This window comes from Dromiciops gliroides, chromosome 3 (genome assembly GCF_019393635.1).
Source record: "Dromiciops gliroides isolate mDroGli1 chromosome 3, mDroGli1.pri, whole genome shotgun sequence".
Lineage (NCBI taxonomy): Eukaryota > Metazoa > Chordata > Mammalia > Microbiotheria > Microbiotheriidae > Dromiciops > Dromiciops gliroides.
In genome coordinates this window covers 563,418,816-563,442,298 of record NC_057863.1, presented here as the reverse complement: position 1 = coordinate 563,442,298, position 23,483 = coordinate 563,418,816, and the positions used below count along the sequence as shown (strand labels likewise).

Genomic DNA, 23,483 nt, shown 5'->3' with positions numbered 1-23,483 from the left:
TACCCACTGCTTTGTATATAATACATATAGACACACATTAAAAACCTAAAAAGCTTTCAACACCCTAAATGAATTTAAGTTACTTGGCAAGATGAATTACATTTTTTAGGTACTGAAAGAATCGGCAGATGTGATGATAGATTCTTTTTGAGGGGCAGTAACTCTTTCATTTTTCTCTATATCCCCAGCATATAGTCCATAGCATATAGCATATAACATAATAGCACATTGCATATAATAAGTTCTTAATAAACACTTGTTGATTAATTATTTTTTATTGTTGAACCTGTCTTGTGAAATTTGAAAGATTATGGAAAATAGGAGCATTGTCATGTATTATGTCTGAAAAACGGCAAATATCCCAATTTTTGAAATAAGGGAAGAAAATAAAATATGCAGACTACAGGCCAGTGAGCTTTACTTTTATTTCTAGCAAAATTTCAATCTGATTATTATATGGCTGACTGATAAACATATAGAAAAGGAAGCAATGATCACAACAAGCCATCACCACTTCTTTAAGAATAGGGCATGCCAAGCTAACCTAAGTTCCTCATTTTTGATAGGGTTACTACACTGGTAGGCTAAAGCATTGGTGTAGATATAGTTTACCAAGATTTGAGTAAGCACTTGGTAAAGTTTCTTTTGCTATTCCTCTGGAGAAGATGGAGAATTATGGACTAGATAATACGACAGCTGGGTGTATCCAGAACTGGTTGAATTTCCAGTTCAAACGGTCATTGATACTTCTAGGTCGGTTTGGAAGGAGCCCTGTAGTAGAATGGTTGCATGTGGTCCTTTTCTGATTTAACAATTTTTTTTTTTAATCAATGACTTGGATAAAGACAGAGAAGGCATACATATGACAGGAGACTTAGCTAATGCACTGAGAGACAAGGTCAGGATTTTGCCAAATAGAAGGTTGGGCCAAATTAAATTAGATAAAATTTAATAGGGATTGATATGAATAAATTATTGGTCTTAACTTCCATAAATTAATCTCACAAATACAAAAATGAGAGGGTATTGATTACATTGAGGCTCATCTAGAAAAAGATCTGAAAATCTAGTGTGCTGCAGGTGACTATGTCAACAGGTATGAGATGACATTATAGAAAAAAAAACCTAATAGTATTATGTTACATTGAGAGTGGTCCAGTTTTTGAGAGTAAGGAGATGTTAATCTCCTTAACAGTATTCTGTTATATTCTGCCATGGTTAGACTGTATATCGACTTTTGTGTTGAGTTCTGGGCGCTTCATTTTAAGATATTGATAAACTAGATCACCAGTATGGTAAACAGCCTTGAGTCTATGCCATATAAGAATTGGTTAAAGAAACTGGGGATATTTATTGAAAGGAAGAAAATATTCAGGGAGGATATGGCAGCTGTCTTCAAGGGCTATCAGAATGTGAAGGGATTAGCAGTGTTCTGTCTTGCCTCAGTGGGGAGAACTTGAAACAACGGGTAAAAATTTTAAAGAAGACAATTTAGGCTTGATATAAGGAGGCCATTGTGTTCTTTCTCATTGGTGGTGTTGTGGCGTATAGTGGGTATGCAGTAGTGAAAATTGTCAGGTATGGGTTGGACTCGCTGGCCCCTGAGGTCTCTTCCAACATGAAATTTAGCCAGTTGGTCAATAAACATTTATTACTTATTTCTGCCATGCACTGTGCTAAGCATCAGGGATACAAAGAAAGACAAAAGATAGTCTCTGTTCTCAAGAGCTCAGTCTAATGAGGAAAACAGCAGGCAAATAATGATATACAAACAAGATTTATGCAACATAGGTGGAGATGATAATCAACAGGGGAAAGGCAGGGAGATTAGGAAAGGCTTTCTATAGAAAATGGGATTTTAGCTGTCACTTGAAGGAAACCAGGAGGCGGAGATAAGGGGGAAGAAAATTCCAGGCTTGAGAGAGAGAGAGCCAGCCAGTCAGAAGACAGTGTATTATTGTTCAAGGCCAGATACCCATATTAGTTTAGTAGTAATAGATGACCGTAATTTGCTTTGTGATCCCTTTTGGCTTTGGATAGCTAGCTGTCCACAATGGTATGTGCTCCAGTATTGAATGCCAATTTTAGATAACCTTTGAGCTGAGTTCTAAGGCATGGGGAGGGATACAAAGAATAATGAGACGATGTCTGTCTTTGTGGAGCATATGGCCTACTTAGAGCAAACTTAAACTTGTCCTAAGTTCAGGAATTCTGAAAAATTTAAGGGGCCTTGAAGACAACAGGAGCATCACAATGTAGCACATAGTGAACTACCAATAAGGGGTCTGGGGAGAGAGGTGTCTTCTTCAGGTGTGACAATGGTCCTGGAAACTAGAGGTGGGATATGAGCTGGTGAATAATGAACAATCAGATGCGACTTCCACTTTCAGTCTCCCAGGCAATGTTGTGCTATATTTGGAATGTCCTTTGGGTGCTATAATTCAGGTTATTTTTTACAGCATGAATATTTGGACCACTCTGCCTCTCCTTGTTCACTGGTGTTTTAACATTGCCTCGACAGATATCACAGGGCTGAACCAAAATTTATTATGGGGATGGCAGTGAGGATGGGTATGTTCTTTAACCTAAATTAAAAGACCAGGATGTTACATAATGGCTTGTCAGTATGTCACCAGACTTCCAGATCATTTGGGTTAATTGTAGGGATGCTCCAAGGATAAGAATATGAGGGAAAAATGAACTACATTGAAATTCTGTAATTTCTAACATTTTTGTGAGGAGGCCCATGAACAAAGGCCAGGTGTGTTTAATGGAGCCTACCTTAAATGCCCCAGAATTATATTTGGAGATGTCATGATTAGACCACTGAGGGAGTTTTGTGTTCAGTTTTGGATCTTCCATTCCTAATATCTTTGGACTGACCTGCGTATTGTAATTCATTTTAGTATTAGAGAACCCACCTTCCCCCAGGTGAAGAAGTCTCCTCTACTAACATAGATTAGCACCTTCTTTGTAATTTATAGTCTTAGAGCATTGCCTAGCTCACGTAGAGGGTAAGTAATTTGCCCATCTTCAGGCAAGCTAGTACCATGGATAAAAACTGAAAGGCTCAGAAAACCTACCCCCAACCCACAGGTTGCTAAACTAACCAGAAATAATTCTGAGACTGTATAGATTTTTAGTGACCACAGTAATTTACCAGAGCAACAAAAATTGATTAGTTCACTACAAAGGGAACTTTAAAAGTCAAGGGACCGGCATCAGGAGCCAAATTTTGATGAAATCTTTGACTTACTTTTGAGTTATAGAGCAAATTTTCTCTTTTGTTACTTAATAATGTTTCATTTCCTCTTGGATATTGTCAACGAGGTGAGATGGCCAAATTCCAATTGAAAATTTTAAAGTTTCCATAGCTTCTGATGACATAAAGACCACCACATGGCCCAGCCTGTCCATATGAAATGCAGAGAACTGGGCAACTCCAGAAGCAGAAATACTAGTTAGTACCACCCTGGAACTTTGTCTATCCCCACATTTGCAACTCAGCTGGAGAATGGAGTGGAGTAGAGAGTGTGGGGGTTCAATAATGGCACAGGAGTTTTCATAACTTATGACTTTTGGAAGAAGGAAGTTTGTTTCCCTCCACTTTTATTGGGTGTGAAATAGTTTGTGAAGTTTCATGCCCAGATACACTGCTGGAACTGTCATGAGGATCTCATGAATCCAACAGAATAATCCTTCCTTGACTCAGAACTTAGGTTCTTTGGAAAATGGAATGGTTACCACTGATTTTTCCAACTATTAGTGTGTTTCTTTCTCCCTCCTTACCTCTGTGTGCTATTCCTCTACTCCCTCAGTTCCCAGTTGGTCATTCCATAGGAACCAGGGAAGAAGGGAAATGGAGCAGTTTGAAGTGCCCAGTAGCAGAGAATGCAAAATGAAAGCTGGCCCAAGAAAAGCTGATAACCGTGCTTCCTGTGCCCTAGAATGCATTTTGTGCCTTTCATTTCTCTTGAGAAACCCAGAGAGTAGATAAAAGCTCCCCTACTTCATTCCTAGAACACTGCAGCACAGATGTACTATGCCCCAATCAGATGCTTTCCTTCCTTCCTTCCTTCCTTCCTTCCTTCCTTCCTTCCTTCCTTCCTTCCTTCCTTCCTTCCTTCCTTCCTTCCTTCCTTCCTTCCTTCCTTCCTTCCTTCCTTCCTTCCTTTCTTCCTTCTTTCCTTCCTTCCTTCCACTTTACCTCAAAATTGATATTCACTATGTGAACTGATGCTTTCATTGAGTTTAAGGTTCATGGGACATAATTCACCTCATATTTTTGGTTGAGTTGATAAAGTCCTGGATCCAGTTATGACTTTGAAATTGGAGAAGAGGGTCCAAACCTAAGACAGAAACTGACACTTTAGATATCTTTTCCAGAGATGTTTGTTGTACTGAAAATTCAAGATGGTTCCATGTGACAGTGGCTGTGGTTTGTATATCACATTTCTTTCAATAATCAGGTTAGACAAGAGATTCAACCCTTTTGGCTATGTATAGAAAGTTGGAATAGTTTTCTGAAAGTCTTCCAGGAAATCTTGCCCAGTTGAGCAGTTCAAACCATTAATAGCTTTTTACTTTTCATGTCTTTAGCTAATTAGTGTCCAAAGGATTTTTAGTTGTGCTTTCAGAATGTTATTTAATTTGAAAACTATTTTAAAGGAAGCATGATATAGTGGAAAGTACATTGTACTTTGGAGTCAGAGGACCTTGGTTTGAATCCAGGCCTTGTCACTTACAAGTTAAATGAACATATCACTTAATTTCTCAGTACCTGAGTTTCCTCATCTGTAAACTGGTGGAGGTGGGGGGTAGGTGTGTTACACTGAGACCAGGACCTCTTAAACTGTTTCCACTCATGACCCCTTTTCACCCAAGAAACTTTTATGCGACCCCAGGTATGAAGTATACATAACATTTTGCTGTTGCCAAATTTTTCATGGCCCCCACATTCAGTTAGGTGACCCCATATGGGGTTATAGCCCACCATTTAAGAAGCTCTGACATATATTTTGGGTTTTTTTTTTTTTGTTTTTTTTTTTAGTGAGGCAATTGGGGTTAAGTGACTTGCCCAGGGTCACACAGCTAGTAAGTGTTAAGTGTCTGAGGCCAGATTTGAACTCAGGTACTCCTGACTCCAGGGCCAGTGCTCTATCCACTGCACCATCTAGCTGCCCCTCTGACATATATTTTGGTAAAATAAAGGTGGACTTTTTCAGGACTCAGTCATAACTTGAACTGAACACTTAATTTGTCTACCGATATATATATATATATATATATATATATATCGGTAGACAAATTATATATATATATGTTAAGACATATATATATGTATGTATGTATGTATGTTAAGCCATTACTATAGTGGCTTCTTGACTTATCCCTCCCTGTGTTTCCAGGCTCTCTTCCCTCCACTTCATCTTAATTGAAAACTTTAAAATTGTTTTTTTCCAAGTATCATTTGGGTTGTCGTTCCCCTACTTGAAATGCCTTCCTATTATAAAAGTTAGAGGGAAAAAAAAAACAATGGAAATTAAGGCTGTGGAATAACACTTGGATTTAGCACTTTCATTCTAAAAAGGCACATTTCCAAGTTTTCTTTGGTTTCTAAAGTTTTACAAAAAGATCATTCTGCACTTTAGTTTCAGATCTATTAGGATACTGGTCTTCTCTGTTTTGGGGGGGAGGGTATACTTTTTAACAAGATTTCTTAGGGGGAATGTAGCTTCACCAGGTCTGAGTGACCACTCTTCTTTCTCTTCCTGTTTTTTCTGAGTTTATAATCTTTACCTCAGTCTTCTCTATTTTTTTCAAGTTTCAACTGAAATCCCACCTTCTGCAAGAAGTCTTTTGCAGTAATCCTTACCACTACTATCTTCTCTCTGAGATTATCACTAATTTTTACTGTATTTTTATGGTTTCTATTTATTTGTTTACCTGTCATCTCCCCAGTTAGATTGTAAACTCCTAGAGGGCATAGGCTGTTGTCTTTCTTTTGCTTAATAAGTGCTTGTTGATTTGATGACTGGGCTGTGCCACCAAGGACAAGATGAATGAAGCCAGGTTTATTTTCTAGATCCCTCTCTCTTAGAAATACACAGCTAGATGTTTACGCTTTGTTTGGTGCCCTGAACTGCCTCAACCCCATGAGAGTCTTCACTGATCTTAGAGGGTCATTCTCATAACAAGCAGTAACTATAGTTTATGTGTAATTGTTGTCCTTCTAGAGTATACCATGAACACTTGTGTCCTAGGGTCATAGTTTCTGGTTCTTGTAAAGGCTCCCTTTCCTTCATTGCACTATTCTATCTGTTTACCTTTACTGAGGCTTATAAAGGAATTCCCAATATACTCTGACCCTCTAGGTATAATAGGGAGCCACTAAAGTTTATTGATCAGGGAAGTAGCATGGTTGGGCCATAATAAAACGGAAATAAAATTAAAGTAATTATATTGAATTCAACAAGCATTTATTAAGTGTATTTTCTATGAAGTGTTTTATGGGATACAATGATAAGAACTATATGGCCCCTGTTCTCAGAAGTTTATAATCTTTAAGTATCTTTTTGTGTGTGTGTGGGACAACAGGGTTTAAGTGACTTGCCCGGGGTCACACCCCTAGTAAGTGTCAAGTGTCTGAGGCTGGATTTGAACTCAGGTTTTCCTGAATCCAGGGCTGGTGCTTTTTGCACTGTGCCACCTAGCTGCCCCTTAGAAGCACAATGCCTGGCATAAATGCTTTTTGACTTAAGACCACTGGATTTAGCTATTAGAAGGGATTTTTCAATAGAGTGGTGAACAAATATAAGAAGTAAAAAGAGATACTACTTTTTAGAAACTTAGACATTAAGAGGTTGAGAGATGTGAGATGGTGGTGTAAGGGGGTTGTCAGGGTCAAGGGATTGGGTTTTGTTTGTTTTTTTGTTTTTCTTTCAAGATTCTGTGAACCTGAATAAGATTATAGAGAGCTGGGAAGGAACCTACATGTGGAGTGAGAGATTAAAAATGTGGGGGGGGGTGGGTGGGGGAGGAGTCATGGGGAAGGTAATAGGATAATCCATGGCTCAGTCACCTAGTTATGTCTTTTTTATGATTTTTTCTTTGTTGCTTGGAGGTTGCTGTACCTATATTACAGAAAGATTCTGGTCTTATGCGCAGTAGAATTGTGGAAAGAACATTGGGTTTGGATTCAGAATACAATAATGTTAATCATTATTTATATTTTTATGGTGTAGCCCTAAAAGCTTATAGTGTTTTCTTCATACCTATTAAAAGTTAGGTTAATCTTCCCATTTTAGAGATAAGGACACTGAGGCTGAGAGAGATATCATGAAGTAATTTGTCCATGCCTGCAGAGGTAACAAAGAAGTTGGTTTCTTGACTCCAGGTTCAGAGTTTCTTCCTTCACTAAAGCTTGCTGCGTCTAAATTAGGAGTTCAGTGTTGCAGAGAGTTGTAGAAATCTCCAACTGATACATCTTTCCTTCAAGCATGCTTTGACATCTAAATTCAATTTTACTCTATGCTTCTGCTTTGTTACAGGACGGGTAGACTTGGAGTCATAAGATCCCCCAAGAGTCCCAGCTCAGCTGGGTACCAGTCAGTGTGAACAAGGAATCCCATTAAGTGATTTTGATATTTGAATTTTGCACTATTTGAAGTTATAATTATATGAAAATTATGCTCATTGATTCCAGTGCCATGGAAATATGTGGTGTAAATTAAAATGATGCATCTCCTCCATATGAATTCCTTATTTGCACTAATCAGGGAATAGCTCTCTTTTTTAGTTGTGTCTCCATGTGCAAATTTTTCATTTGTTCACCTCTCTGGGCATCAGTTTTCATATCTGTAAAATGGTAATGTTATTTGTTACTGCTAACTGCACAGAAGCTGTTGGGAGGAATGTACTTTGCAAACTGAAACTTCTTTTGTCTAAGTGTAAATTATTATGATTTCATTCAATGAAAGAGATTCAGAGCTTCTTGGGTTTTTTCATCAGTTGCTTTCCAGACACATGATTGTACAGATAATATAATTACTCCCAAATATCCTTGAACTCTTCAATCTAACTCAATTTCTGGATGCTGACCTAACATTAGGACAATGGACAGGCTGCTGATGAATTACAGGTCTCCTCCTCAACTATGTTTAATGGAATATTGATTTTCCCTCTGGCATGCTCTTCTAAGAAATCAATACTTCACTAGATGGCGGAGCAGTTGTGGATGAAAAGGAAGGTGATCTATTCCCTCTGGGTTCCCTTCTACACCAGCTCTGAAGACATCAGCAGAGTCACAGCCCTGTGGGGCAAAACCAGCCAGAGGAAATGGGGAAAGAATAATGGGGCTTTAGCATTTATATATCACTTTATAAATGTACCACCCTGTAGAGAGGATGATAGGTAGCACAGTGGATAGAGTACTTGGCCTGGTGTCAAGAAGTTCTGAGTTCAAATCCTCCCTAAGACACTTAATAGCTCTGTGACTGTAGGCAAGTCATTTAACTGCTATCTGCCTCAGTTTCCTCAACTTTAAAACAGGAACAATAGTAGCTATCGCTCAGTGTTGTTGTGAGGATCAAATGAGATATTTTGAAAGTACTTGACACAGAGTTAGTACTTAATAAATGTTTTCTTCCTCCCTTCCATCTTGTCAAATGCTCAGTGACTATAAAGTATGCTGTATTTAGAGCAAGGGGTTGGCAATATAGTGCAGAGGATAGCATTCTGGGTCTGGGGTCAGGAAGACCTAAGTTCAAATCCAACCCCAGACACTTACTAGCTGTGTGACCCTGGGCAAGTTACATAACCCTGTTTGCCTCAGTTTCCTCATCTGTCAAATGAGCTGGAGAAGGAAAGGCAGACCACTCCAGTATCTTTACCAAGAAAACCCCAAAGGGTATCACGAACAGCTGGACAGGACTGAAATGACTCAACAATAATAGTGATATATCTAGAGCATCTCCTTGATTTACCAGTCTAGCAACCTCATCAGAAAAAGAAATGTCTAATCTTGGCATAACTTGTCTTTGATGAATCAATGCTGGTGCTATGTGATCATGGCTTCCCTTCCTAAATAATCACAAACTTATCTCTTTGAGCTTTAGTTTTTTCATCTATAAAATGGGAATCATACTGGCATTGCCTATTTCACAGACTTGTCCTAAAAAATGCTTTGTAAACTTAGAAGTATTATGTAAATGTGAGTCATGATCATAATCACATCATTCCTATTATTTAGTGTCTTGGCCATAGTCAGATAGCTTTGTAAGTTGCAAATCTGGGATGAGACTCCCCAGTTCCCATCTCCAAATTCAGGACTATTGGAACTAAAAGAAACTGCTGTGGCAATTTATGGCCAAAAATGCCCAGGCCGCTTACTACAGAAAATTTTATCTAGCTTTTTAAAGTTCTCTGAGCTCTCTGAATTGTCAGTGGAAAGCCCTTCCACATTCAAAGAAAGTAAAGTTCTCATTAACTAAAGTTTAATTGCCATCTATTATAATAGCTAATAATAATAACTAGCTTCAAGGCTTGTAAAATGCTTAACTTATATTATCTTGTTTGATCCTAAAAACAACCTTGTGAGGTAGTGCTATTATTATCATCCTCATTTTGCAGATTAGAAAACTGAGGCCGAGAGAGTGATTTAAGGGTTATACAGCTATGCAAATGTCTGAGGTGGGTTTGGAACTCAGGTCTTTCTTGCTCCAAATCTAGTGCACTATCCACTGTGCTTCTTAGTCGCCTCTCATTATAGTTGGCCTGCTCTTGAAAGGTCCTTTTTGATGCAGCAGGATATTACATATAAGATATATGATACAGCTCACTTCATGATATGCTTTCTATAGTAATAATAATAATACTTATTATTACTATCCAGAAAATAATCTTCCTAAAGAATAGGTTATGACTATGTCACTCCCCTGTTCAAGAATCTTTAGTGGTTCCCTATTGCCTTTGGCCTAAAATGGTAGCTCATCTGTCTGGTATTATTATCATCATAATAGCTGATATAGTGCTGTACATTGATCTCATTTTATCCTCACAACAACCCTGTGAGGGAGGTGCTATTACTATATTTGTTTTAAAGAATGCAAGTTATAGGGGTAGCTAGGTGGCGCAGTGGATAGAGCACCGGCCCTGGACTCAAGAGGACCTGAGTTCAAATTTGGCCTCAGACGCTTGACAATTACAAGCTGTGTGATGCTGGGCAAGTCACTTAACCCCAATTGCCTCACTAAAAAAAAAAAAGTAAATAAAACTAAAGAATGCAAGTTATTATCAATGGGTTTACAGTGACAGAGCCAGGACTTTGGACTCTAGGGCTCATTCCACTATATCAATTTCATCCCTTATAAAAATTCTAGAAATGAATATAGATGTACTCTATACATTAATGATACAGGGGGACCACAAATCACTATAAACTATATTGTGACCATTATATGAAAACACTACCCTGCTACATCATAAAGGACCTTTCAGAAAAGAACCAGCCAGTTATATTAGAAGTGACTGAATGGCACAGTGGTTAGAGTACTGGACCTGGAATCAAGAAGACCTGAGTTCAAAACCCACCTCAGATGCTTACCTTCTTGAAATATAAAAAGATTTTCTGCAGATTATTTGGATGCCCTGTTGTAGAATGAAAAACACAATGCATTACAAATAGAAGCCTGAGTTTGAGTACCAGTTAGGCCATTTACTGTGGTCCTAGCTTCCTCATTTGTAAAATGACCTCTGTGATGTTCTTCATTCATAATAATACTAGATGCCCCACCTCTGTACCCTAGCACAGGCCGTCACCTTTTAGAATACCTAGATCACTTCAACAGTCAAAACAGATGCCAAAATGTCCATGAGTGCTGTCCTCCTCTTGAAATGACTTTGTATTAACCTATATAGTACATATTTATTTACCTGGGTAGATGTTTTGTCCTGCACCCCCCATCCTAAGAAGAGTCCTTTTTTTGTCTTTGCATTGCTAGAATGCAGCATGATGCCTTGACATAATAAGCATCTTACAAAAAAAAAACTTCATGAAATTAATTAAAATGGATTCCAATTTTTATAAAATTGGACTCTTCTGTACCTTGCATTTATTTATGTTGGATGTTAGGTATGATAGATGATATATGAAGCTGTGATTTACTTAGTTTCCTATGAGAGGCACAACAGACTGACTGACGTACAAGTTTGTGAACTTGGAAGAATTCCCCTAGGTTTCCCCATAGCAAATTGGATCCACTTTATGACTCTGTGGCAAATGGTAAAAGTCTGCCTCTAAGGCTTTCTGGGCTCAAACGAACACCTTGAAGAATTATCCAGGGGCTGGGGGAAATGGCTGGATTTTACTCTTGGGGGTTTCCAGAGGCCAAAGTAAAATGCTTTGTGAAGCATGTTAGAAATGTAAACAGCTATAATAAAACCTCTAAATGGCATATAACAGGAGCTGACTGGTATTTGAAGGACTATATACTTTAGTCCTGTGCTTTTCCATAAAACCAAAGGAAAGATGTTCTAGAAATTCAGCAAATAGATACACGCACCATCTGAATCAGGCAGTGGTGTCCAGCTTTTCTCTAAAATGTAGGGTGGAGCTACACTAAAGTCTCCCTTTTATGCTTCATGGAGTGGGGGAGGCGGGATGACACAGGGATCTCAAAGGTTATCCCAGTGGAGCATAAACTGTTAAAAGTCATGAAGATGCCACCTCTTTTGATGAGAGATTGGTCACAAAGGATCAGATATATAGCTCTGAGGCCAGGTCTCCATGATGCTTTATCACTGCCCATATCTTCCCTTAGCACTGCTTTGTCCTCCTGTGGACCTCCCAAAACTTCCAGGGAAATACAGCCATTTCACACTACCCCCCCCCCGCCCCCCCACCCCCATGGCATGGTAGCCAGTGGCATGAACTGTTATACAAGGGAAGGTGGAAAAAACACTATTCTGGGACCCACTTGTCCACAGCCTCTGTCTCTTAAGAACCTCTCTACAACTTGCAGAAGGTCTGTGCTACTCTGGTTGGAGAATGTGAGGAGTGAGTACAATGCGAAGATGGCTTAGATTTCCCCCAGGGTCTGGCCAGAATCCCTGATGCTCATCTGAGTGCCCAGCTTCAGCAGTTGTAAGCAGACATTTCCTGAGCTAGAAAGCCTGGGGTTTAGTTCTCGAGGTAGACTAGCCTATCTGTGTACACAGAGGCTTATTGCCCCAGTCTTCCTCATATTGTTGATATCTATGCATATCTTCCTCCATTAGAGTATATGCTTCTTGACAGCAGGTTCTGTGTACCTTTGTGTACTCAACACTCTACACAGCTGGCACTTAATGCATCTGATTTGAATGAATGAAATTGCATTAAAAGTAGGTCATCCTCAGGAAAGAGACTGCTCAGTAGCTTGGCTCCTAAGCAATTTAAATTGATCTCTTACTCTTCTCAAGGAAAAGGTTGATGTGCTGTAGGCTGTTAACCACTCATCCCCCTAATGGAGACGTTACAATCTCAATATGGCTTTCATGATAGACACATTACTCCCACAGCTCAAATAGTTCACCTTAGTCTTCTCTGTGCTGTCAAGTTGTTCTTAGAGCATCCTGACTATGGTTGTCATCTTTGCATGGAGAAGATTGGGGTCCATATTGTTAGCAGATGGGTAGTAAATTCTATATGAAATGTAGATGGTCAGACTGCTTGCTGTAGTTTAAAGGTGACCTGTTCTATGGCTAAAGCTTCCCAAAGTGGAATGCCAGGGGAGCTGGTTGGATGGTCTCTGCCCCTGACATTGAGGAGCCATGCTCAGAATTATGGGGGCTTGTCCTTTTTCCCTGAGATTCCTTTGTAGGTCACCCAATTACCCCCTGATTTGCAGGTTCCCAATTGACAAAGTGGCACGCTATCCTTAGTGGTACATATCCATACTCTGGGGAAAAAATGTAGTCCTGTCAAAGTGCTTAAATACATCTTCACACACACACACACACACACACGTATAGAAGCACCTCAAGACTCTGATTACTGTTGTTGTTCAGTCATTTCGGTTGTGTCTGACTCTCTGTGGCCACCTTTGGGGTTTTCTTAGCAAAGGTAGAGGAGCAATTTTCCATTTCCTTCTCCGGCTCATTTTACAGATGAGAAAATGGAGGTAAACAGGGTTAAGTGACTTGCCCAGGGTCACGCAGCTATTAAGTGTCTGAAGCTGGTTTTGAACTCAGGTCTTCCTGACTCCAGGCCTGTCACTCTACCGACTGCATCACCCAGCTGTCCTAATTACAAATTGTAGTCCAGTGCTAGGCTTGGACTCTGTTATTTATTAAACAATTTATTATGCCATGCTCAACTTCAGTTTCCTCCTATGTAAAATGAAGGAATTAGACAAAATTATCTTTAAGTTCCTTTCTGGTTATATATAATATTGTGCTGTTTCGAATGCACTAGAATAGGTGTAAACCTAATGAATTTGGTCTAGTTTATCACCATATTTCTAGGCAGGCACACTCTTCATTCTCTTTAGTGGGAGAGGTTTATGCCATCTTCAGGAATCACTCACCCTACCCCAGTGTCTAAAAGCCCTTGGTAACAGAATATTCTTCCTTTGATCTAACCAAATTATATATAATATAATATAATGTAATATATAGTATATAATATACATATACAATTTGCATATTTATTATTATCTATCCCTTGGCTTTATAAATTGGGAGGAATAGATATTAGGATTGTCAAGAGATTATGACTAAAGAATTAGCCCTAAAAGATACTTAAGGTCTTCTAGTTCTAGTCCCAGCCCTTTATTTTAGAGTTAAGGGAATTGGGGACTAGAGAGACAAAAAGGGACTTAATCAGAGTCATGGAGGTCTAAGTCACATGGGTGATCCCCACCTACATAAATATCAGTTGAGTATTTTGTAAATAGTGGAGTAAACTCCTAGAGGCCACACAGCAAGTAAGCAATAGAATTCATATTTAAACCCTAATCCTTTGGCAATCAATCCAGTACTTTTTTCCACTGCCCCCATTAATATTTTATCTTGAAGCCACACATCTGTATTTTTTCTTCCACATAAAATGGTAGAGGATATCTGAGGTTTCTTCCAACTCTAACAATCCATTATTCAATCATTTCATGTTTGGTTATTCTTCTGCCTCCAAGAATAATCACCATTTAGTACCTTTAGCAAGCAGCTGTGTCCCCAAAGTCCACTGTTGGTAGCTATACAGAGAACTATCTGGGACCAGTTCTAACCCTGGAAGCTTACTTACCTTCTAAGACACACTGACACCATTAAGCATAGATAGTATTTATATAGTAACAGTGAAAACATTGAACTCACAACACAAGTGAATCGGAAACTACTTCATAGCTGATGTCCACTAAAATGAAATGACTTGATTATGCCATGTTGAAATTTACATACTCAATCTAAAGATATATATTTGTTTAACTGATGACTTCTCTTTTCCATCAAGAACTGCTAACACATCAAAATAAGCCTGTTAAGCCAGCTTAAGTGATAAATTGCATTTGTGTTTATTGCATATGTTGTAAAAATATTGGATATGCTAATGACTGTCAAGAAAATACTTCATTAGGTTGAGAACTAAGGTGTGAACAGAAGTGCAGCCCCCTAATTTTCTGATTCTCATTGCATAAATAAAGGCCTGGTCAAATACATTAGAAAGGGAGGAGGTGAAGGTAGCACCAATGGAGCCTGGAAAGTCAACTTTTGGAATCAGTAAACACAGCTCCTGCTGCTTTAGTGTCCAATGTCTTCTTCACAATGCTACTTTGAAATTAGGTAGTCCAAATGTTACTACAGCCTTCTTTCTACAGATGAGGAAACTATATAGGATCATTGATGTCCCATAGGTCACATAGTTCACAGGATCATGAATGTTGATTGACCTAGATGAACCTTAAAGGCCAGAGTCCCGCCCTTTCATTTTACAGATGAGGAAAATGAGCCACAGAGAATTAGTTTCAATGACTTGTCCATAGTCACACAGCTGTTTCTTACCTAGGATTTGAACCCAGGTCTTCCTGAGCCTAAGTTCAGGGGCCCTATACTCTATATCCTGCTACCTCTCTGATTACATGATGATGATTTTCACTTTTATATAGTACTTTACAACAGAAATGTTCTCTTTAGGCAAGTAAGTGGCACAGGGAAATGAATGTTGAAATTGAAGTCAGGAAGACCGGAGTTCAAATTCTTCCTAGGACTCTTACTAGCTGAGTGACTCTGGGCAGATCATTTAACCTCTATCAGTTTCAGTTTCCTCATCTGTAAAACGTGGATAACGTGATGGTGGTGGTGGTGGTGGTGGCGGTGATGGATCATCATCAGGTGATGATGATGACACTTGCCTCTTAGGATGTGAGGATCAAATGAGATACTATGTAAAGTGCATTAAAGCACTGTTTAATGGAACATTTGTGCTATTAGCATTTTTACATGTGGTAGCGTTTTATTTGAATCTCAGAGTATCCTTGTGGGATTCATATTATAAATATTGTGTCCCCATTTTAAAAAGGAGGAGTCCTAGGCTTGAAGTTTTCTGAGTTGACCATGTCGGAACTTCTGTTTTCAAATACATCGATCTGCTGTATTGTGCCCAAAGGGAGGTTTGATTGGGGGAGAAGCCACCAATGAGTGTGTTACCACTAGGAGTGATCTTGGACTGAAATCCAGCATTCTGCAAGAAGCCTTTCCTGATCCTCCTTTCTGTGTGCTCCTTCTCCGTGTTTGTTATCTCCAATTTGTCCTCGAATGTGTACTGTCTTTATATAGTTGTTGGCATGTTGTCTCCTCAGTGAGACTGAGATACTTGAATCAGGGACTATTCTTGTGGTTGTTTTGTTTTTGTAGCCTCAGTGCTCAGTACAAAGTCTGACCCAGAGGAGGCCCTGATTCATGGCTTGAATCATGCCCTTCTCGAACCTTGTGAAGGTTCCTGACTCTTCACTACTTCTTAGTGGTCATTCTGCCCTCTTGTCTTCTAGGGATAACCCTGACTCTAAAGAAAAGGCCTGGGTCAATCACTGCCACATAAGGCATCAAAGGAGCATGATTTCTTAGACTTGGAAGGGCCTTTAAAGTTACTCATCATATTCACCTCTCTTCCTTTGATAGAGGAGAGAACCAGTCCAGAGAGAGAAAGGATTAGTTTACAGTTACCCAAATACTAGGGAAGACTCTGGAACTCTTAGCTCCTTGGGGACCCATCATCTCCTGTGTTTCTGGTCCCTCAGCCTAACATGGAATATCCTTTGTCCCCTCTTCTTCCACCTCAGATGTGGACCAAGTCAATCCAAAAGGAATTTATGAAGTACTTGTGAATTTATTAATAAATCACTGAACTCCTGTGTAAAGGGCCCTGAACCTGTCACGTCCTTAGGAAAAATGCTAAGCTCCTCATTCTCCTATCCACCCAAGGAAGAATCCTTGGCCTGCCCTATCTAAAGGTGGCCCTAGGCTTCTTACTGGTCTAGCCTGCCTACTCTCTGGAAATAAAATGGTCCCCAGATTCTGCCTCACACACTTACTAGCTCCTTAACCCTGAGCAAATCATTCAACCTTTCTGTGCTCCAGTTTCCTCACCTATAAAATAACTAGTTAGACTGGGTTTCCTTCAAGTTTCCCTACTATGGTCCTGTGATTATGTCTTGCTGAAGATCACACAACCTGTAAATATCTAAGGCAGGATTTGGACTCTGATCTTCTTCCATCCATGCAGTAATCTAGCTACCATTCCATATCTGTCTAACCATAACCTAGTAATGAAGCTCTCCAGATGTTGCCAGGCTGATTGATGCTCAAGCAGTAGACAAATAGCCTTTTACTAGGCTCATAAACAAAATCCTTCTTCACATGACCTTCATGATTTTGCTGGCCTAGCTCTCAAAAACCTATGGTAATCTCCAGGCCTGATGAGATACCAGAGAAAAATTTTGGTGGAGGAGTCATTTAAATGAGCCAAGTAAAATCCTTGTTGCTGCCTTCTTCAGTAACATATTGAAGAACGATATGTGTTAATAACTGTCTTCATTCTTCACTTCCCTCTGGGTATGTAGATGAATCCTCAACATGAAAAGCTACCTGAAACCATCCATTAATTTTAAAAAAAATAACTTTTCCAAGTGAGCATGGATTTACAGCTTTAAGGGAACTTGACTTTATTGGTCTAGAGGCCATTGATTGAGTTCAACACCCTCATTTTATAGAAGAGAATACTGAGTCACAGAGACATTAAATGATTTGTCTATGGTCACACAGCTAATGTCAAGTGTCTGAGGCTGGATTTGAACTCAGGTCCTCCTGACTCCAGCACCACATAGCTGCCCCAAACTCCAATTTTCTTGACTCCAGGTCCATCATTCTGCCTATCACACCGCAAAACTATTTTGCTTTGGTTTAATGCTTTCTTGTGGGAGTTGCCAATGCAGGCCAGAAGGAAGAGTCAAATCAAGTCAAGTCAACAAGCATTTATTAATCACCTACTCTGTGCCAATCGCAGAACTAAATCTGGAGATAAAAAGACAACACAACCATCCTTTATTCTCATGGTCTTATGTGGGAGACAACATGCAAACAACCATGTAGAAACAAGATTCTACATACAGGATAAATTGGAGATCTCCTTAGAGGGAAGGCCTAGCTTTAAGTGCTAAGTAGGTCAGGAAAAGCTCCATGCAGAAGATAGGTTTTCACCTGGGCCCTGAGGGTAATCGGGGAATACAGGAGAATAAGAGAGAGAATTCTAGGCATGGGGGACAGCCAGAGGAAAAGCCCATAGTCAGGAAATATGTGTCTTGGACAAGGAAGGGCAAGGAAGCGATTGTCCCTGGATTACCAAGTATGGGGGAAGAGGGGTAAGACGTAAGAATTCTGGAAAGGTACTAAGAGACCAGATTGTGAAGGGCTTTAAAGGACAAACAGAGGGTTTTATATTTGATCTTGAGGGTGTTCCGTCAAGGAAACATTTTGTTTCTTGAGGAACAACAGGGGGGACTGTAACGATTGGAATAACGCCACCTGCTGGATACTTACTGTAGAGGAGTTCTGCCCATGAAGGGAAGGTCTTTGAGGGCAAGACCAGGAGTCAGGAAGTGACGCGGGCTAGTGGGAGGAGGAAGGAAGAGACTGGCGCTCAGTCTCGGCCCTTTTCCTCTGGACTCTGGTGGAGAAGGGAGCTAGAAATGTGTTCTCCCTTTAATAGATAGAAATCTAGGCCTTTTTCTCTCTCTTTACCAAATTCTTATTCTCCTTAATAAATGCTTAAAAGTCTAACTCTTGCTAAAGCTTATAATTTATTGGCGACCACTCATTAGATATTTTAGACAGTTTAGCTAGAATTTTAGCCCTTAACAGATGCTTAAAAGTCTAACTCTTGCTAAAGCTTATAATTTATTGGCGACCACTCATTAGATATTTTAGACAGTTTAGCTAGAATTTTAGCCCTTAACAAGGGCAATAGCGAGTCATTGTAGTTTACTGAATAGGGGGATGGAGGGAGTGACATATTTCAGTCCTGCACTTTGGAAAGATGGGTTTTCTGGGAAAGACTACTTGTGGTGGTATTTGAAAAGATTCCTCTCTCACTGCAGAACTGTAAGTGGGGCCATTTTCTAAATGTCTGTGTTAATTAAATTTCACGGGGCTGTGAAAAATCTTACTATGGGGCTGTGGAATGTAGATCCAGAGCCATGTAGAAGACTCGTGTTTTATTTACAGCTGGTTTATTTGGAGAAAGATGAACTCATATAAACTTTTAACTGAGTGTAAATGTTTTGTCCCAGGCTTTCTTGCATCACAGTACTAAAGCAGCACAAAATATAAATATTGAATAAGTTCCAGGGAAGTTTTTTTTGTTTTGTTTTGTTTTCATTTGGCAAAATAGTTTAAAGGCCCAAATAGCTTAACTTGGCACTTGGTTTCAAAGACTCAACTTCTCAAGTACAAAATAAGGGAACTTGGCTATTTCATGTGAAAAGAATGTTGGGGAAGGCGTTGGGGAGAGGGGGTCAGTGTATTATAAATTCAGTATCTTTTAGCAATTGTCCCGGCCAGCTAGAAAGTACAGCATGATCTTAGCCTCCATTAATAGAAATTTGGTACCCAGAACTGCCCAGGATTGTATTCAGTGTTAGGCCCACTTTAGGCATGAAACCATTAAGCTGGAAACTGACCAGAGGACCCTAATAGTGAGAGGAACATGGATCTTTTTGCATGAGGATGAGTCGAATCCCTTGTTGGGAATATTGGAATATAATTGGAATAGATTGACCTCTGATGTTCCTGAGATTCTGTGATTCTTTGAGATTAATTAGAGCCCTCAAAAGGGGGCTTATGAGCTCATAAAGAGACCAATAAATTTTTAATATCTGGTACTGGAGTTGGTAGGTCAGGAAGTGCTTAGAGTGCCAGGCCTCAAGTCAGGAAGACCAGAGTTTAAATCCAGCCTCTGATATTTATTAGCTGAGTGACCCTGAGCAAGTCACTTAACCTTTGCCTCAATTTCCTCATCTTTAAAATGGTAATAATAATGGCTACCTACCAAGGTGGTTGTGAGTAAACATGTTTAGCACAATGCCTGGCACATAGTAAGCACTCTATAAATGCTAGATACATATACACATGCATTTTTGCATATATATTTATCATTTTAGCACAGTGCCGACACATAGTAAGCACTATATGTTAGCTACTATTTATAGTCCCCTCTATACAACAGAGATTCTTAATTTGTCCTCCCTAAACTGATAGACAGACAGACAACTATTTCAACTTAATTGGTTTACTTTGTAATCCCATTTTATTTTATGCATTTAAAAACACTCCGAAGAGTCTATAGTGTACAAAAGGGATCTGTGACACGCATCCAAAAAAAGTTAGGGACCCCTGCAGAGAGATTAAAATAACTGTTTCCTGTTCTCAAACCATCAAATACCATTTCTTAAAATAATAATCCAGGGACTGGAAAATGTGAAACCTGGGTTCTAATCCAAGTTCTGACACTAACCCTGTGACCTTGAACAAATTACTTCAGACTCATTTTCTTCATCTGTAATATGAGAAGAAAAGGAAGGAGGGAAGGAAGGAAGGAAGGGAAGAAGGGAGAGAGCTTCAGGGAAGGAAGGTTCAGTGGAGGAAGGAAGGAAGAAATAAGCATTTACTAAGTGCCTACTATATTCCAGATACTGTACTTTCAAGTCTTTAGAAATATCACATTTGGTCCTCACAACATCCTTGGAAGGTAGGTGCTATTATGATCCTCATTTTATGGTTGAAGATATGGAGGCAGACAGGTTAAGCCACTTGCCCAGGACCATACAGCTAGTAAATAAGGGTAATGCAACAGATACTCTACAAAGTCATTTCCCTGCTTACATCCTATGACTCTATAATAGCTGATATTTAAATCTCTTTATGTCCATTATCTCAGCTAAACTTTACAACAGTGCTGTGAGTTATATATCTAATTCAAACATTTAAAAACCCATTTTACTGAAAAGGAAACTGAGGTCCAGAGAAGTAAAAGATTTCCCTAGGGTCAGACAAGGTAATAAGTGTTTGAACCCATGTTCTTTGACTTCAAATTTGTGGGTTTTTCCCGCAGCAACTTACAGCCAGTGGCATATAAAAATAACACATTTGAAACTATGTTCAATCTTGATTTAAAATTAAATACCAAGCTATATTGCACTTTATTGGTTTTTAGCACATCTGTTTTTAAAGGACAGTTTGTGGGTGGTTTTTAAAGCCTATTTTTAAGGTATCCATGTGTATGAAAACTCACATTCTCGGTAGAGGCAAGGATTAAGCCATAACACAGCAAGTGAACAGACTGATGACAGCCTAAGGTATTAGGCATTCTCAGTATCTCTTCACACTGTATGAACATAAATAATCCATATTCCTATCCAGTCACTGCGTGACTGTATGTGTGTGTGTGTGTGTGTGTGTGTGTGTGTGTGTGTGTGTGTGTGTGTAGGCGGTTCATACACAGAGATCTTGCTGCTGATCACGGTACTATCTATTCATAGGTACAAATATGACTGAAAATACCAGTGCAGGAACCGGGTTGTTTTACACAATTTAGGCTGACAGTGTGTCTGCACACAGGAAACCCAGTGAATAGGACCAGATTTATGAATGATCATCTGCAGACTCTAAGAACTGGATTCAAGTCTTGTCTCTGACCCTTAGATAGCTCTGTAGTCGTTTTTTACAAATCAACCTCTTCTTTCTGAGACTCAGGGCCCTTCTTCATTAAAAAGGGGCCAATAATATCTGCCGTCCCTTTCTTCTTGGGTTGCTGGAAGACTCAGATGAGATGGTGTATATGACCATGTTTTGCCTGCTTTTGTTACTTAGCTGAGCTTTTGGAGACTTGGGTAAAGTTCCATTACAGAATACTGTTTTTCCTATTAAGATGACAATTACGATGACCCAACATTAATGGGACAAGAGTTTTAGTGACTTTTCTTATGGGGAATGAAAATGGATTTGCACTGATCCTTTCCACATTAACTTTATATCATTTATGGATATCATGTAATTCCCATGTTTGAAAAAAAAAGCCTGTTTAACTCATCTTATGATGGGATGATTTTAAAGATTTTTTTTTGCACATGAGATTATACAGTTTAGAAGTAGAAGAAGCGGGCAGCTAGGTGGTGCAGTGAATAGAGCACCAGCCCTGGATTCAGGAGGACCTGAGTTCAAATCTAGCTTCAGACACTTGACACTTACTAGCTGTGTGACCCTGGGCAAGTCACTTAACACCAATTGTCTCACAAAAAAAAAGAAGTGGAAGAAGCCTTATGGAATATCTAGGCAGCACAGTGGATAGAGCACTGGCCCTGAAGTTGGGAGGCCCTGAGTTCAAATATTACCTCAGATACCTACTAGCTGTGTGACCCTGGGCAAGTCTCAACCCCAACTGCCTTAAACATCCAGGTCTGTCTGTTGATGTATTTCCTGTTATTCTCCGTCAAGTTTCAGCTAGCACCTCCTCTCTGTAGCCCTCTCAGATACACCCACCTCCACCCCAGCTCAAAATGATTCTTCCTTCCTCTGATTTTCTCAGCCCTTTTCTGCTACTCTTTTGCACTTGTCTAACCTTTCCCTGGCTTAATAATTTTGCTACATCTTCCTTATTTGATTTTAGTCCCCTTGAGAGAAGGTTCTGTGCTGTATTGACTTTGTATCACCATTACCTAGCACAGTGCCTTGTAGCTCATGGGTATTTGTTGAATTGAAAAAGTAAATCTGGAATGGTTTAATGGGGAAAATGGGAGTGAAAGCAGAATAGAATGAAGAGGGAGGTGGGGAGGTTCTGAGATTACCAAGAAAAGGGCTTTTCAAATTAACCACCAAAGCACGTACCTTGATCCCGCCGGATCTATGACTATAACCCATGTGTGGTCATTTTGGTATACTGCCTAAGCAAATGTCCGTTTTCTCTTTTTCACTAGGAAAATATCAACATCGACGAAGCCTCCAGGTGCCTGGTGAAGCACATACTTGCCAACGAGAGTGACCTGATGCAGAGCGTGGAAACTGACATCATAAAACCACATCTTCCTTCCTCCAAGATCTCCAGCTGCTCCAGCTGCTCCAAGTCCTAGGCTGGTGATTTGTGGGAATCTCTTGAGGGTGATTCCGTAGTTCTATCAGCTGTGACTGGATATTTATTGTTTCTGTTGAATGTCAGGATAGGGAAATACATGCTTTCTAAAGCACAAAGATTTGCCCCTCTGTCCTGCAAGAGAGAAAAAATGATTGACCCTTTTCAAAAGTCACCAACTCAGTGTTTACAAGTTTTCAGAAAATTAAGTCTTTTGCAAAACCCCAACTCCTTCTAGTCATAACCGTCCATCAAGTTGGAGGAGGGTCAGGGTCTGAATCCCTTGGTTCTTTGCTTTTTGTAGACAGGTGAGGGAAATGCATGACAGTTACTGATTATCCCATAGGCCTTTAAAGTAGTGAAAGTGCTATTCAGAGATAGCCCAGGAATAAGGCTCTGACTTAGCTCTTCAGAGACACACACCAAATGGCTTATGGTTACCAATGACAAAAAGTTAACTGTCTACCTTTGAGTCTTTCCCGTTCCCTGTCCTCAGTAGTTTGTGTTAAATGTTGAAAACCAGTGTACAAACCTCCCCCTCTAAGTGCCTTTCTACTAGCTTCTTCTAACTAAAGCTGTGGGGTTAATATTGACTTGTAATATATATATTGTATTTTGTGGTTTTTTTTCTCAAATGAAAAATAAAACATGGAAACACATGACTTCTCTGTCCCTTTGGATTGCTTTTTTTCCCCTCTTCTGAATGTATAAGCATATTTTTCAGGGTAATTTCACAGACATGAATTTTTATCATTCAGAGGAGCCTTGGAAGTTAGCTACCCCACTGACTTTTACAAATAAGGAAACTGAGTCTCAGAGAGGAAAGTGGTTT

General features: G+C 39.5%; 1 protein-coding gene across 1 annotated transcript in view; it reads left to right on the top strand.

The window, feature by feature from the left end:
- Positions 1-23,266, top strand: part of RAB38 (RAB38, member RAS oncogene family) — a 50,561-nt gene extending 27,295 nt beyond the window's left edge. Inside the window, exon 3 of the mRNA XM_043996905.1 lies at positions 22,500-23,266. Coding sequence (XP_043852840.1) covers positions 22,500-22,652 — 153 coding nt within the window. The 3' untranslated portion in view covers positions 22,653-23,266. The remainder of the gene's footprint in view (positions 1-22,499) is intronic.
- The last annotated feature ends 217 nt before the right edge of the window (positions 23,267-23,483 follow it).